The 13,144-nt window shown below is 37.2% G+C and overlaps 1 protein-coding gene across 38 annotated transcripts in view; it reads right to left on the bottom strand.

The window, feature by feature from the left end:
- The window catches only part of PPP1R9A (protein phosphatase 1 regulatory subunit 9A), a 349,650-nt gene that overhangs the window by 86,107 nt on the left and 250,399 nt on the right, over positions 1 to 13,144 (bottom strand). For 16 of the 38 annotated variants that reach the window (XM_086397810.1, XM_086397809.1, XM_086397808.1 and 13 more), the window contains one exon: positions 12,275 to 12,340. The exons of the other annotated variants lie outside the window; for them this stretch is intronic. In XM_086397810.1, the coding sequence (XP_086253936.1) occupies positions 12,275 to 12,340 (66 nt within the window). The remainder of the gene's footprint in view (positions 1 to 12,274; positions 12,341 to 13,144) is intronic. 38 annotated transcript variants of the gene reach the window in all.

Consider the following 13,144-nt stretch of genomic DNA (forward strand, 5'->3'; position numbering starts at 1 on the left):
CAGATTATTCCTCCTAAAATTCTGACCAGAAAGATTTAAGATTTGCCTGTACAATCTTCTGTAAGAACTCAAACTCATCTTTAACCCTTCTTAAAATTTTCTAGTAATTGTGGTAGACCATTCAAAAACTAGAATTAGACTTTACAGAATTGTAAAGCTTTCTTTAGCTCCCTGCCTCCTTCCATTTCAAAAGTATACTCTTCAAAAGCTCTTTACCACTACGGCAGGTAGGCTGTAAAATAAGCCCCGTTGATCTCTTCCTCGTGGACTTCTATAAGCTCTTCCCTTGAATGGGCACTGCGTCTAGAGACTCGCTTCTAACAAGCAGGATACAACAAAAGTGATGGGATGTCACTTCTAAGATTGGTTTTCAAAACCCTGCGACTGGCATCTTTTTTGTCCTCTTGCTGTTGAAAGCCAACCCACCATGTTGTATGTGGTCCTATGGAGAGGCCCATATCACAAGAAACTGCTGTTTGTGGCCAATAGCCAGCAAGGACCTGAGGCCTGCCAAGTTGGAAGTGGATCTCCTGCATTCAGTCAACAGCTATGAGTGGCCTTGGAGCAGACCTTCGCCAAGTTGAGCGTGTGTGTGACTGCAGCTGTAGCTACAACCTTACTTTTGGCTTTATGAGACATCTTGAGTCAGAGGTATCCAGCTAAACTGACCTACAGATACTGTAATCTGTGAGTATTTCTTATTTTAAGTTGCTACGTTCTGGTAGTAATTTATTATAGAACAATAGAAAGGGGGGCTTCCCTGGTGGCTCAGACGGTAAAGAATCTGCCTGCAATGTGGGGGACCTGGGTTCAATCCCTGGGTTGGGAAGATGCTCTGGAAGAGAGCATGGCAACCCACTCTAGTATTCTTGCCTGGAGAATCCCATGGACAGAGGAGCCTGGTGGGCTGCAGTCCATGTGGTCGCAAAGAGTCGGACACGACTAGCAACTCAGCACAGCCCAGCCCAGCCGTAATAAATATAGGAAAACGGGGAAGTCTGGAATCAGGCTGGAATGAAAGCAGGGAGGATTTTGAAGAGTATATTAAAGCAGCCTAAATTTCCTTGAAAAGACTGTAGTGGCAGAAAGCTTAGCCACATTATCACCTTCTGAAGCACAACATAGGAAATACTCCTACTGAACCAAATGAACAAGAGAAGTAGATTTCCAAAGTGTTGAAGGCACTGTCTGCTTTCTTTCTGCTGCTTATAGTAAAATATGATGACTAGCCATCAACTCAGAGGACAGCTGAACAGAAAGGAACCAACAAAACATGATGGTTCTGAGAGTCTTGATTCTAAGACTAAGAAATGGCTTCCAAACAAAGATCAAATCCAGGATTCTGTCATGGTCTAAAAATGGAGCAGAGGGTATGAACATAAAATCTTTTGTTAAGAATTCTGAGCTTAGAAAACTCACATTTTTTTAATCAAAGACGATAAGCAAGTCTGTCACCTACCTTAAATGGAGACTCTGTCTCTATTTTCCAAGGCTGTTCACTATGTAAAATATCATTGAAAAAATATCTGAAACAAAGGGCATTAGTGCCTCTGCTCACAACACATGCAGAATAGTCAGAGAGCCCTGGGGAAATTGTGTTCCAATAATATTCACCCTCATTTCTGCACCATTTGGGTATCTGATGAATCTTCCCATGAGTATGGCATTCCCTTGACTACATTGATACGTGTGGCCAAGAGTGGCCAGACAAAATCTATTCAGTCTTTCCCACAGCATATAATTAAAACTACTATTAAAAGAACTCCAAATAGCAGAATGAGACCAACTTGCAGTTCTGAGACTGACTATACTCCCCAGGCTCCCAGACCCTACTGGTTAAACAAATTCCATAAACCATCAAGGTCTACTTTAGAAATACAGGGGTATCTCCTTAAGATTCTTCAAGTGAGTTTTTCACTTGGTCTAAGGTACTAGTGGTATCAGAGTCTTTAGTGCCATACCACTACATCCTCAAATATAGCAGGGGATATGAGTGATTTTACAGACCAGGAATGGGACCACAAGGGAAAAACACAGGGGTGAAGGGAATTCTATAATCCGTAAAAACCCTGGCCACTGAGCTGAGGTCAACCTGAATGCTTTCCAGGATAGAGGTGGTGTCACTGATTCAATTCAGTTCAGTCGCTCAGTCGTGTCCAACTCTTTGTGACCCCATGGACTGCAGCACACCAGGCCTCCCTACCCATCACCAGCTCCTGGAGTTTACTCACTCGTGTCCATTGAGTCGGTGATGAGATCCAACCAGCTCATCCTCTGTCGTCTCCTTCTGCTCCCACCTTCAATCTTTCCCAGCATCAGGGTCTTTTCAAATGTGTCAGTTCTTCGTATCAGGTAGCCAAAGTAATGGAGTTTCAGCTTCAGCATCAGTCCTTCCAATGAATATTCAGGACTCATTTCCTTTAGGATGGACTGGTTGGATCTCCTTGCAGTCCAAGGGACTCTCAAGAGTCTTCTCCAACACCACAGTTCAAAAGCATCAATTCTTCAGCACTCAGCTTTCTTTATAGTCCAACTTTCACATCCACACATGACTACTGGAAAAACCACAGCTTTGACTAGATGGATCTTTGTTGGCAAAGTAATGTCTCTGCTTTTTAATATGCTGTCTAGGATGGTCATAACTTTTCTTCCAAGGAGTAAGCGTCTTTTATTTTCATGGCTGCAGTCACCATCTGCAGTGGTTTTGGAGTCCAAAAAAATAAAGTCAGCCACTGTTTCCACTGTTTCCCCATCTATTTACCATGAAGTGATGGGACCAGATGCCATGATCTTAGCTTTCTGAATGTTGAGTTTTAAGCCAACTTTTCACTCTCCTCTTTCATTTTCATCATGAGGCTCTTTAGTTTTTCTTCGCTTTCTACCATAAGTGTGGTGTCATCTGCATACCTGAGGTTATTGATATTACTCCCAGCAATCTTGATTCCAGCTTGTGCTTCCTCCAGCCCAGTGTTTCTCATGATATACTCTGCATAGAAGTTAAATAATATACAGGGTGACAATATACAGCCTTGATGTACTCCTTTCCCAGTTTGGAACCAGTCTGTTGTTCCATGTCCAGTTCTAACTGTTGCTTCTCGACCTGCGTACAGATTTCTCAGGAGGCAGGTCAGATGGTCTGGTATTCCCATCTCTTTCAGAATTTTCCACAGTTTATTGTGATCCACACAGTCAAAGGCTTTGGTATAGTCAATAAAGCAGAAGTAGATGTTATTCTGGAACTCTCTTGCTTTTTCAATGAGCCAATGGATGTTGGCAATTTGATCTCTGGTTCCTCTGCCTTTTCTAAAACCAGCTTGAACATCTGGAAGTTCAAGGTTCATGTATTGTTGAAGCCTGGCTTGGAGAATTTTGAGCATTACTTTTCTAGTGTATGAGATGAGTGCAATGGTACGGTAGTTTGAACGTTCTTCAGCATTGTCTTTCTTTGGGATTGGAATGAAAACTGACCTTTTCCAGTCGTGTGGCCACTGCTGAGTATTCCAAATTTGCTGGCATATTGAGTGCAGCACTTTCAGAGCATCATCTTTTAGGATTTAAAAAAATTCAACTGGAATTCCATCACCTCCACTAGCTTTGCTTGGAGTGATGTTTCCTAAGGCCCGCTTGACTTTGCATTCTAGAATGTCAGGCTCTAGGAGAGTGATCACACCATCATGGTTATCTGGGTTATGAAGAGCTTTTTTGTATAGTTCTTCTGTGTATTCTTGACACCTTCTGCTTCTGTTAGGGCCATACCTGTACAATGTCATGAACCTCTGTCCATAGTTCTTCAGGCACTCTATCAGATCTAGTCCCTTGAATCTATTTGTCACTTCCACTGTATAATCATAAGGGACTTGAACAGATAGTCTAGAACAAAGAGTATTCAATGCCTCAGAAATCTTAGAGCCCTGGAGAGAACTGTTTCCCAACCATTATTATTATTATTAGGGTATAGTAGCTTTACAATTGGAGAAGGCAATGGCACCCCACTTCAGTACTGTTGCCCAGAAAATCCCATGGATGGAGGAGCCTGGTAGGCTGCAGTCCATGGGGTTGCTAAGAGTCAGACATGACTGAGCGACTTCACTTTCACTTTCCACTTTCATGCACTGGAGAAGGAAATGGCAACCCACTCCAGTGTTCTTGCCTGGAGAATCCTATGGACAGAGAAGCCTGGTAGGCTGCATGCAGTCCATGGGGTCACACAGAGTCGGATACAACTGAAGCGACGCAGCAAGCAAGCAAGCAAGCTTTACAATATTGTGTTAATTTCAAAAACTGCCTAGAAATTCAGCTGATTTTTGAAGTTTCTATAACATTATTTGAAATAGATGGGTAAACAGTGGAAACAGTGTCAGACTTTATTTTTTGGGGCTCCAAAATCACTGCAGATGGTGACTGCAGCCATGAAATTAAAAGACGCTTACTCCTTGGAAGAAAATTTATGACCAACATAGATAGCATATTCAAAAGCAGAGACATTACTTTGCCAACAAAGGTTCGTCTAGTCAAGGCTATGGTTTTTCCAGTGGTCATGTATGGATGTGAGAGTTGGACTGTGAAGAAGGCTGAGTGCCGAAGAATTGATGCTTTTGAACTGTGGTGTTGGAGAAGACTCTTGAGAGTCCCTTGGACTGCAAGGAGATCCAACCAGTCCATTCTGAAGGAGATCAGCCCTGGGATTTCTTTGGAAGGAATGATGTTAAAGCTGAAACTCCAGTACTTTGGCCACCTCATGTGAAGACTTGCCTCACTGGAAAAGACTCTGATGCTGGGAGGGATTGGGGGCAGGAGGAGAAGGGGTCAACAGAGGATGAGATGGCTGGATGGGATCACCGACTCAATGGACGTGAGTCTGAGTGAACTCCAGGAGCTGGTGATGGACAGGGAGGCCTGGCATGCTGCGATTCATGGGGTCGCAATGAGTTGGACACGACTGAGCGACTGAACTGAACTGACAACATTATTCAGTTTACTCTGTTGAAGACTTTCCCACCGTTACTCCTTTCATATACTCTGCAGGTAAACTAGTCTTTTTATTTCTTGAGTTCACCCAATATTAGCTCAGCTTCTTAGCTACAGAAAACATATAAAAATAACAAAAATTCTTGCAAATAAAAGCTGAAACACAAGTCTCAAACTCACGCTTTTACTTTCGTGTGTCCTTTGTTGTGATGATTCTTTTAGACTGTGGTTTTCTGGCCTTTTGACAGACTGCTTTGAAAATGATTTAAATTCTTTACCATATATATTTGTTTCCACAGCAAAATACTAAGCTTCTTGGGAGTATAAACTATATTTTTCCATGACTCAATATTTCTAATTCAATTCCTCTTTATAAATGATAGCTACTTACTAAGATATAAATGTCATTAAGTCTCTGATGAATATATTCTATATGAGGAGGGAACCAGTGATCCCTATTTTTCCCACTGATATCCAGAACTAAACAGTCAAGAGACCAAAGTAGACCTCTGTAATTCAAATGTCACACTGCAATTTCAAATTGGCAGCCTTCCTTGAGTTTCATTTTACTTGCTAAGGAAACAATGAAGCACTTATTCTGATGCCAGCAGAATTGTGGGAAGAGACTTAAGAGATTTGTATTTTCCTGAATCTTTAATCTGCAGAAGAGAGCAACTACACTGACCAAGTGGCACATTATTATTATTTCAATAATTCTTTAGTTGTACAACTAATTGAGTCTTGGAAAATATGGTGTATTCACATAAAAATTGACTCATATGATTGCAAAAATGCTGATTATCACATAGATCTAGAAATTATAGCAACAGAATTGATAGTAAACAAAAAGTAAGACCAACAAAAATATCATTGATGGTGTTTCTACGGATTAATAATAAACGTACTCTCAAACTTATAATTTCCTTTGAGGGAAAATAATTTTTACTTCTTTCCTCATTATGGCTATCTGGTGGTTTGTGACAACAATTTCTTCTTGAAAAGTGTCTGCAATACCAGCACTCAAAAGTCTTCTCGTCAGTTTTCCCGGCATCTTTAAACTGGACAGCTCCAGCCCTGATTATACCCAACCCTTCCCACAAAGCCCCATAGCCCTAGGCCATTGGCAGTGCATATTCTGTTCCAGCAGATGCGAGGCTGGGTGGAGAAATTTGCAGTCTTAAAGAAGTACTATGAGTGTCCCACTTTGAGACACAAAGTCTTTAAGTCATTTTATAGGACCCTGGAGAGCAGGAATCACGTCATATTCATTTTATACCCACATAACTGTTAAATATAAGCAATTGGACATGACAAATTTTAACTTTTTTCATTAAATATTGAATTCACACAAATAATATTTATGAAATATACAAAAATATAATGAAATAAGGATATAACCACCACAAATGAACTAACAACTTAAGGAGCAGTACCGCTACATTTCAATTATAATCCTCTCTTTGTGCCTCTTGATTCTGTAATAGTTTAGTCTCTTGCCCTTAAGAATAATTCTGCTGATTTTTATCATTCTTGTTTTTCTTTAGTTTTACTATATTTTTGTATGACTGAGTAATGTATCAGTAATTTTTACATGATTTTAAACTTCATATAAATGGAATCATGTATTCTTCTGTGCCTTTCTCCTTTTAATTATAGGCTCCTGAAATCCCTGTTATGAAGTGCAGAAACATCTTTTGTATGGCATTCCATTGAATATACCTCAATATATTAACCCATTCTCTTTTTGATAGAGATATAAGTTGTATCCAATTCTTTTCTTTTACAAGAATGATATTACACCGTGCTTCCACAACAAACTGTGGTAAATTCTTAAAGAGATGGGAATACCAGACCACCTGAGAAACCTACATGCAGGTCAAGAAGCAACAGTTAGAACTGGTCATGGAACAATGGACTGGTTTCAAATTGGGAAAGGAGTATGTCAAGGCTGTACATTGTCACCCTGCTTACTTAACTTATATGCAGAGTATATCATGTGAAATGCTAGGCTGGATGAGTCACAAGCTGGAAGCAAGTCTGCTGGGAGAAATATCAATAACCTCAGATATGCAGATGACACCACTCTAATGGTAGAAATTGAAGAGGAACTAAAGAGCCTCTCAATGAATCTAAAAGAGAATGAAAAAGCTGGCTTAAAACTCAATGTTCAAAAAACTAAGATTATGGAATCTGGTCCCATCACTTCACGGCCAGTGGATCGGGAAAAAATGGAAACAGTGGCAGACTTTATTTTCTTGGTCTCCAAAATCACTGCAGATGGTGACTGCAGTCATGAAATTAAAAGACGCTTGCTCCTTGGAAGAAAAGTTATGACCAACCTAGACAGCATATTAAAAAGCAGAGACCTTACTTTGCCAACAAAGGTCCGTCTAGTCAAGGCAATGGTTTTTCCAGTGGTCATGTATGGATGTGAGAGTTGGACCATAAAGAAGGCTGAACACTGAAGAATTGATGCTTTCAAACTGTGGTGCTGGAAAAGACCCTTGAGAGTCCCTTGCACAGCAAGGAGATCAAACCAGTCAATTCTAAAAAAGTCATCCCTGAATATTCATTGGAAGGACTGATGCTGAAGCTGAAGCTCCAATTCTTTGGACACGTGATGCAAAAGACTCACTGGAAGAGCTGACTCACTGGAAAAGACCCTGAGCTGGGAAAGACTGAAGGCAGGAGAAGGGAACGACAGAGGATGAGATGGTTGGATGGTATCATGGATTCAATGGACATGAGTTTGAGCAATCTCAGGGAGACAGTGAAGGACAGGGAGGCCTGGTGTGCTACAGTTCATGGGGTCACAAAAGTCAAACATGACTGAGTGACTGAACAACAACAGCAACATCTCATGAATTTAGAATTTTACTAAGGTGTTTTTTTAAGAAATATAATTGTTGGGTCAACTTCACTAGATAATACCGAATCATTTTTCAAAGTGAATTGGCCAATTTATATTTATACAGAGAAGAGTTCCTTTTAGTTCATATTCCCACCAAAACTTAAAATATCCAATTTAAATCAATTTAATAGATGGAAAATAGTATTTCATTTTGGTTTTTAATTTTTACATTTTGATTCCTAATATGTTTCAGCATCTTTTCATGTGCTCATTGGCCACTCAGATTTCTCTTTTCCTACAGTATGACTATTTAAGTCAATGGTCTATATGTAGACTTCTCTCGTTGGCTCACAGAGAACTTTTTATATAGGTTTCTTTCAGTTTTTTATTTTTTCAAATATTTTCTTCAAGCTTCTGGTATGTCTGTTTTCACAGAAGTAATCTTTTGATAAGTAGAAGTTCTTAATCTTAATGCACTCAATTTTCTCAATTGTTTCCTTTATGGATTTGTTAAGTGTCTCATGTAAGGAACCATTTCTTACACTGAAGTCATAAAGATATTCTTCTATACTGAATCCTAAATTTTACAGCTTTTCTTTTCACATTTGAGTAATAATTCATCTGGAATGAACTTTGAGCTCAGGTTAAGATGAGGATTGCAATTTTACCATTTACCCTTCATTGAAAAGCCTAATATTTCTCAACTCATTAGAATGTTATCTGTGTCACAAACAAATTTTCTATGTGGGAGGGTCTGTTTCTCAGCTAACTGACTGACTTATCCATTCTTTTGTCCTAGGTTCTAACTTGCTACAGTTTAATAATAAATATCTCTTAATATAATATAATAAATATCTCTTAATAATAAATACCATGTGAAATATCATGGTTACTTCTGATGCATTATTCTTTCATATATATATTTGAGCATCAGGTTATCAAATTCCATCTAAAAATTCCTTAGAATCATTTTTATTTCAATCATATTGAATATATAAATTAACTTATAGAAAATTGACTGAATTAAGCTATTGAGTCTCCTAATCCACGAACAAGAGTTTTTTTTTTTTTGTCTTTCTATACAAGCTTTCTTTAATAAAGTTCAATAGAATGTATTTTTCTCCATGAAGGTCATACTTATCTTTTGTTAGGCATGTTCTTGCCTTTAACAAGGTAAATAGCTTATAAATTATTTTCTTTATATAGATACACTGAAATAGATGTTATATTTTATATTAATTCTGTATCCAGCAAATTCACTGAAATCATATATTATTTCTATCTGTAATGTATTCTCTGTATATATATTTGAGATTTTCCAAACAGACAATCACTTGGTAATAATAACTCTTATGATAACTCTTGGTAATGATAACTCTTATTTCTTTCTTTCTAATTTCTTTCTTTAATTATTTCTTTATGCCTTTCAGTACAATGTCAGATGCAATAGTGACTGATTTTCCAGTGTTAAACCATACTTGCATTATTGGCTAAACTCAACTTGGCCATGATATCTTTTTTATGTTATTGAATATGGTTTGCTACTATTTTGTTTAGGATTTTTTGTATTATTTTGAGTAGGGAAGAACTTCTTATTCTTTTGAATAGGAATAACTTACAAATCTTTTTCATCATTATTTGGTGTTGGTACCAAGGCCATACACCTCATTATATACATTTCACACTCTAAAGGTTTGACTATATTCCTGGTATCAGGAATGATTTCTATGATTGAAGGATATTTCTTAGTTCATACAATGGGCAGGAGAAGATCTATGCAGTATAGATCTTGGTATCACTTAGGCCATTTCGACTATTCTGTGCCTACTACATGTTTATTCAGTTATGACTAAAAGCAGTCATGTCAGTATGAGTTACCAGGCTGCTATTTCCAAGGTCCCAAAGGTTTTCAAGGAATGAAATATGCATTAATTTTTTTTTTTCTTGGCTTTACATGCAGAAGATTTTGGTGCAATGTGATAAAGATAAGGTCTTCTTGTAAATTCATAGTCTCTCAAAACAATTAAAATGTGATAGAAAAAGCCCACAGAAAGGTGCTAACCCTCAAAGTGCCAAAGACAAGTACAGCTTATTCCTTTAAGTCCTTTCCCTAACTTCAGTCTCCAATCTATTCCTAGATTCTTTTATCCCTGTATTCTATGCCATTTTTCCTTCACTATTTCAGATTATGCTCCTAACTAAACGTCATTCTTCTCATTTAACTCTTGTCTCCACTCTTTATCTTAATATCATTTGAGTGATTCAATTTGATTCAATGTCTTGGCTTCCTCTAACTGCCCAGTGTTGCGCTCATCCCTCCAAGTATTACAAGTCAAGCAGCTATTTGAAAGCTGCCATTGAAGAGATTACAAACGACTGGTAGATAAAAAGTGGCAGAGAAAGCTACACAAGGTGCTGCTGACCGAATAAAAACCGGCCCTCAGCCCAGCTGAGAGAGCCCAGGAAAGCTTTTGGAGGAATGGATGAAACCTAAACAGAGTCCTGAAAGGTGAACAGGATTAACAAGAGCAACAAAGAGTGTAGCGAATGGCATTCAAGGTAGAGAAAACAGGAGACGCAAAAGCATGGGGAACCACAGGATCCCTATGGCCCACTGGAAAGTTAGTTTCCCAGGATAATAAGGCCCAACTCTCACTGTGCATTTTAGCATTTTAGAGCTTTTTGGTAAAAAATTAAATTCAACTCATAAATGTTTTTAAAGTTGGAAAAATGCTGTCATTTGTGTTTGTTTTTATGGCATTTGTGTAACATTGCTAACTCTGCAATTCATCACTGAATTGTTCTAGAATGGTTTCTAGAAAGTATAGAGTCTGTAATCTGAGATAAATTTAATTTAAATTTAATTTAAATTTTACCTGATATTTTGTATCTGGCTCATGAATTCATATCACAATGTGGTAGTTGGAAAGAAAATAAGAAAACATATTCCAATCACTTGAATTATAATAAACAAAAATAAACCCCAAAGATGAGATACAAAAAGATGGCATTATTTAGACAAAGTTTTCTGTTCTAACTTCTAATTTCCCTTCACATGCTACATCTTCCTGTCTCTGCTCAATGTTATAAATAATAATGTTTCTACATACAAATAATATTACTAGAGAGGACCTTTTAAGTAGAGCAGTATGCCACCTCTTGAGTATAGTGTGTTTGAGTGTGTGTGTGCTTGTGTGCACATGTGTGCATTGCTTAGGTAAGACCAAAAATGAACACAATCTTTAACAATGTCTTCCAAGTACCTTATGATTCTGGATTTCAATGACAATAACCACCAGTAGGGATCTGGGATCATAAGCCAAAGGGTATGATTAAATATAATAATTTTAAAAGTCCAGTCAAATTGGAGTCTGCATACAAGTTGAAAGGTTTTGTGTTTCTTCTATTTTTCTGGCTCCTCTAATCACCATAAAGCAATCTCCCTTTTATTTATTTATTTTGTCTTTTGTGTGTGTGTGTGTTCCCCATCCTGAATGCTCCTCCCACCTCCCTCCCCATCCCATCCCTCTGGGTCATCCCAGTGCACCGGCCCTGAGCACCCTGTATCATGCATCGAACCTGGACTGGTGATTCATTTCACATGTGATAATGTACATGTTTCAATGTCATTCTCCAAATCATCCCACCCTCGCCCTCTCCCACAGAGTCCAAAAGACTGTTCTATACATCTGGGTCTCTTTTGCTGTCTTACATATAGGGTTATCGTTACCATCTTTTTAAATTCCATATATATGCGTTAGTATACTGTACTGGTATTTTTCTTTCTGGCTTACTTCACTCTGTATAATAGGCTCCCGTTTCATCCACCTCATTAGAACTGATTCAATTTTCAATACACCTGACTTTCCATTTCTAAGTTATTCTATCACTGTTACTAGCAGCTAAAGATAGTGAGAATTATTTTATTATTTAAAGTATAAAATACTTTTATACATTTTAGTATGCCTACAATATGTCATGTAAATAAGTACTACTATAATTGAAAGATATATGCATTTAGTTCTTTTAAAAATTAAGACCTTTATCAAATGATCCTTTTATAAAAATAATCACTGAATTTAAAGACAATATATTTAAATTGCTGTGTATATTGTAGTTTATAAATACCATACAGCTCTATTGTTAGTTATCTTTTTTTTCTCCTTAATATGAATTACAAAATATTTAAAATGTTAGGTGTTAAAAACATCCATGGTGAAATATTAGGAAGTGAGTCCAAACTGCAGACCCTGTGACTACATTGTGTGCTATGTTTCAGAATTAAATACTAGTTTTTGAGTGATTATTTTCAAATTGTTATTCAACATACAAAACACTTGGTTCTAGAGAAGTTCTTCTGAGCACAGAGCTAGTTAATAAGACACATAGAATTTTTAATTTCACACATGAAGCAGGAAGGTAAAGATAAGCATTATTTTCCACCAAAAAACAAACCTTTACGAAATAGTTGTTATTGTTATTGCAGTTGCCAGACACTCCTTGCAATTCAGCCACAGTGTTCTAAAATGGTTGACAACAAAAATTAAAACACGCGTTTCCCTCCACTAGAGACAGCAGCATAATACAAAGGAAGGAAGACCACTGAAGTTCCAGTGCTTAGTGTAACATAAACTTTCAAACTAAGGGAATACCCCCAAACTCTTAGTTTTTCAACCATGTAACCAGTTATAAAGCCAGTTCATATTATTGAAAGGCCATCCACAGTAACTGCAATCTCTTGTTTGTACAACACAACCTGCTTCCAAACAGGAACAGCAAATAGAGTAAGTCAAATGTAATGTTATCCCTTTAATGCTTTTTCACATAAAAATTACATTTTTGTAAACCTTTAACTCTTATGCAAACCATAACTTGCATTATATTTCTGTTTCTAATTATTACATATTAACACAAGCAATAAAAATGCTTATCCATGTAGGCAGCTGCTCTAAATTGTATTCAATACTTTAAAAGATTCTAAAAAAATAAACTAATGCTGTCATGATGTAGTTGTAATAATAATTTCTAGTAATAAAAACAAATTATGAAAGAAAGATTAAATTATATTTTAAGAGAAGGAGCCTCGGTTTCTGGAGTGATAATTAATCTTGTTACAAACTACCACACAAAAAGGCTTTGAAATGTCATCTATAATCTAAGACTTCAAAGTCTAATAAATATTATATCTTAATATTGAAAGAAGCAAAAGCAAAATAATCATATAATTTTAAAAGTGTACGTAAAATAACTCATTTTAATGTGAACAACCATTACATACGTCCTAATTTTAAAAAGTGGTACAGTACTGGTTCACACTTCATTTCC

The sequence above is a fragment of the Bos grunniens genome, chromosome 4 (assembly GCF_055505025.1).
Source record: "Bos grunniens cultivar Pamir isolate PY7600 chromosome 4, Bosgru_T2T1.0, whole genome shotgun sequence".
In the NCBI taxonomy this organism is placed as follows: domain Eukaryota; kingdom Metazoa; phylum Chordata; class Mammalia; order Artiodactyla; family Bovidae; genus Bos; species Bos grunniens.